This window comes from Austrofundulus limnaeus, unplaced genomic scaffold, assembly GCF_001266775.1.
Source record: "Austrofundulus limnaeus strain Quisiro unplaced genomic scaffold, Austrofundulus_limnaeus-1.0 Scaffold77, whole genome shotgun sequence".
NCBI classification, from domain to species: domain Eukaryota; kingdom Metazoa; phylum Chordata; class Actinopteri; order Cyprinodontiformes; family Rivulidae; genus Austrofundulus; species Austrofundulus limnaeus.
The window spans coordinates 382,075-383,934 of record NW_013952479.1 but is presented as its reverse complement, the minus strand read 5'-3'; the positions used below and the strand labels follow the sequence as shown (position 1 = coordinate 383,934).

The 1,860-nt window shown below is 47.9% G+C and overlaps 1 protein-coding gene across 1 annotated transcript in view; it reads left to right on the top strand.

Annotated features, from left to right (window-relative positions):
• The first annotated feature begins 410 nt into the window (after positions 1–410).
• Positions 411–1,860, top strand: part of rtn4r (reticulon 4 receptor) — a 65,150-nt gene continuing 63,700 nt past the window's right edge. The window contains exon 1 of the mRNA XM_014011125.1: positions 411–1,046. Within this exon, the coding sequence (XP_013866579.1) occupies positions 1,025–1,046 (22 nt within the window). The 5' untranslated portion in view covers positions 411–1,024. The remainder of the gene's footprint in view (positions 1,047–1,860) is intronic.

Sequence of the window (1,860 nt, the reverse complement as noted above, 5' to 3'; positions counted from 1 at the left end):
CACACACACACACACACACACACACACACACACACACACACACACACACACACACACAACCCCTAAACCCCTCTGCGCATAAAACATTCATCAGAGCGCTGTAAGAAGTGTCATTAGGTCTCAGAGTCTCTCTGTTAAAAATCAGGAAATTTCCGCACGTCCTCTTAATGGCTCCAACTGTGAGGATCATGAAACGCAGGCAGGAGACAGCCTGGAGACATTTTATCCCTCAGATATAAATATTCTAACTTCTAGAATAAAGAGGAATTTTTTTTTGTACCGTGACACAGACCCATAAAAGATTCATCTTTGGATCCCCCTCCATCCCTCTCTCTCCCTCTCTTCCTGTCTCTCTCCGCCAGACGCGCCTCTCTGCCCCGCCCTTCGCTCTCCTCCGCGCCCCGGTGAGCGCGCACACTGATGCGCACCAGTGCGGATCACGCACACTTCCCTCTGTGTTCCTGGGAAATCTAGCATTGGAGCAAAGTGATCGGACTGGATCTGTTCTGCACACACTCACACACACACACACACACACGCACACACAAAAAGATGGATTCGGTTTTGGTTTGTCGCTGATCCACTTCAGCCGGAACACTTGGGAGTTCTTTCCTCCAGAGCTGCGTCTGCATGCGTGGTTTTTATTTTATTTTTTATTTTATTTTCTTTCTTATGGGGAGGTGTCGAGTCTACTGATCCCAGGTTTGGATGTTTACTGCGGACTTGTTTTTAAATTCCTCATGACTGAGCCAGGGTTCAGCCGGAGACGCGGCTCCCCGCTCGGGAAGAGCTGCGGCTGAAGTTTGAAGGGCGCACAGAGAGGCTGCTTTTTTTTTTTTTTTTGTGGTGGGTCCGGGGATTTATCTATTTTTTTCCTTCCTCCCACCTCGCGCGCTGGATTTGCAATCACCCATAAATTTCACTAAACTGCGGATACCTTATCTCATCTCCGCGCGCGACGGAAGTCAGTCCGCTTGGATTTATTGCGGTTCTCCTGGACTACACCCCCCCCATCCAAAGCACCATGAGGACCGTCGTTTTTGATGGTGAGTATCAGACACCGCGCGGTTTTCTTATGTCTAAAGTTTCCTCATCAAATCAGAGGATTTCGTTGCGCACTTGACAACAGCCACCTCCGCGCGGTGCCACATCTCCGTGGACAGGAAGAAAACCAGCTGTCCTGATTGGAATTTACTCTGGTGGTTTTCTTTAAAAAAAAAAAAAAAGCACCTAAATGTTTTTGGTTTGGATCAGTAAAAAGAAGATGAGCCAACATGAGCTGCACATATAAACGACCTTGACTTATTGGGTCTTAATTGAGTTGTAAATCAGAGCAGATTACTGTTTTCTTTCACACCATTTATGTAATTGTGTGAGGAAGACATGAGTGAGAGAGTCCATTATGTATATGGTGATCAATATGCTCAGTAGAAAATAAACTTAACCCAGACAGGAGCTTTTTTTTTTACTGAAGGCTGCAGATGGTCCGCTTGGCGGCTCAGTAACACCGCAGCTCCTTGGCTCATAATTCTTGTTTTTGTGGCATCGTCCCACACGGTGACAGGAAACCGGGCCTTGTGGTTTTAGACTCCCTCTAATGAGAGCAAGAATGCGCCTCCCCACACATTCCCGCCAGAAATGGTTAAGAATTTAATTCCTTGGCAGGAGGTTATTGTTGGCCAGTATTCATGTGCGCGCAGATAGGGGGGTGGTGGTGGTGGGGGATGAAGCACCTGGCGTCCTCCTGCGTCTTCCTGCACCTGCGTGTACCAGTGAGCTTCTACTTTAGGATGCACAAACAAGCAGGGGAAACGTGTGTGTGTGTGTGTGTGTGTGTGTGTGTGTGTGTGTGTGTGTGTG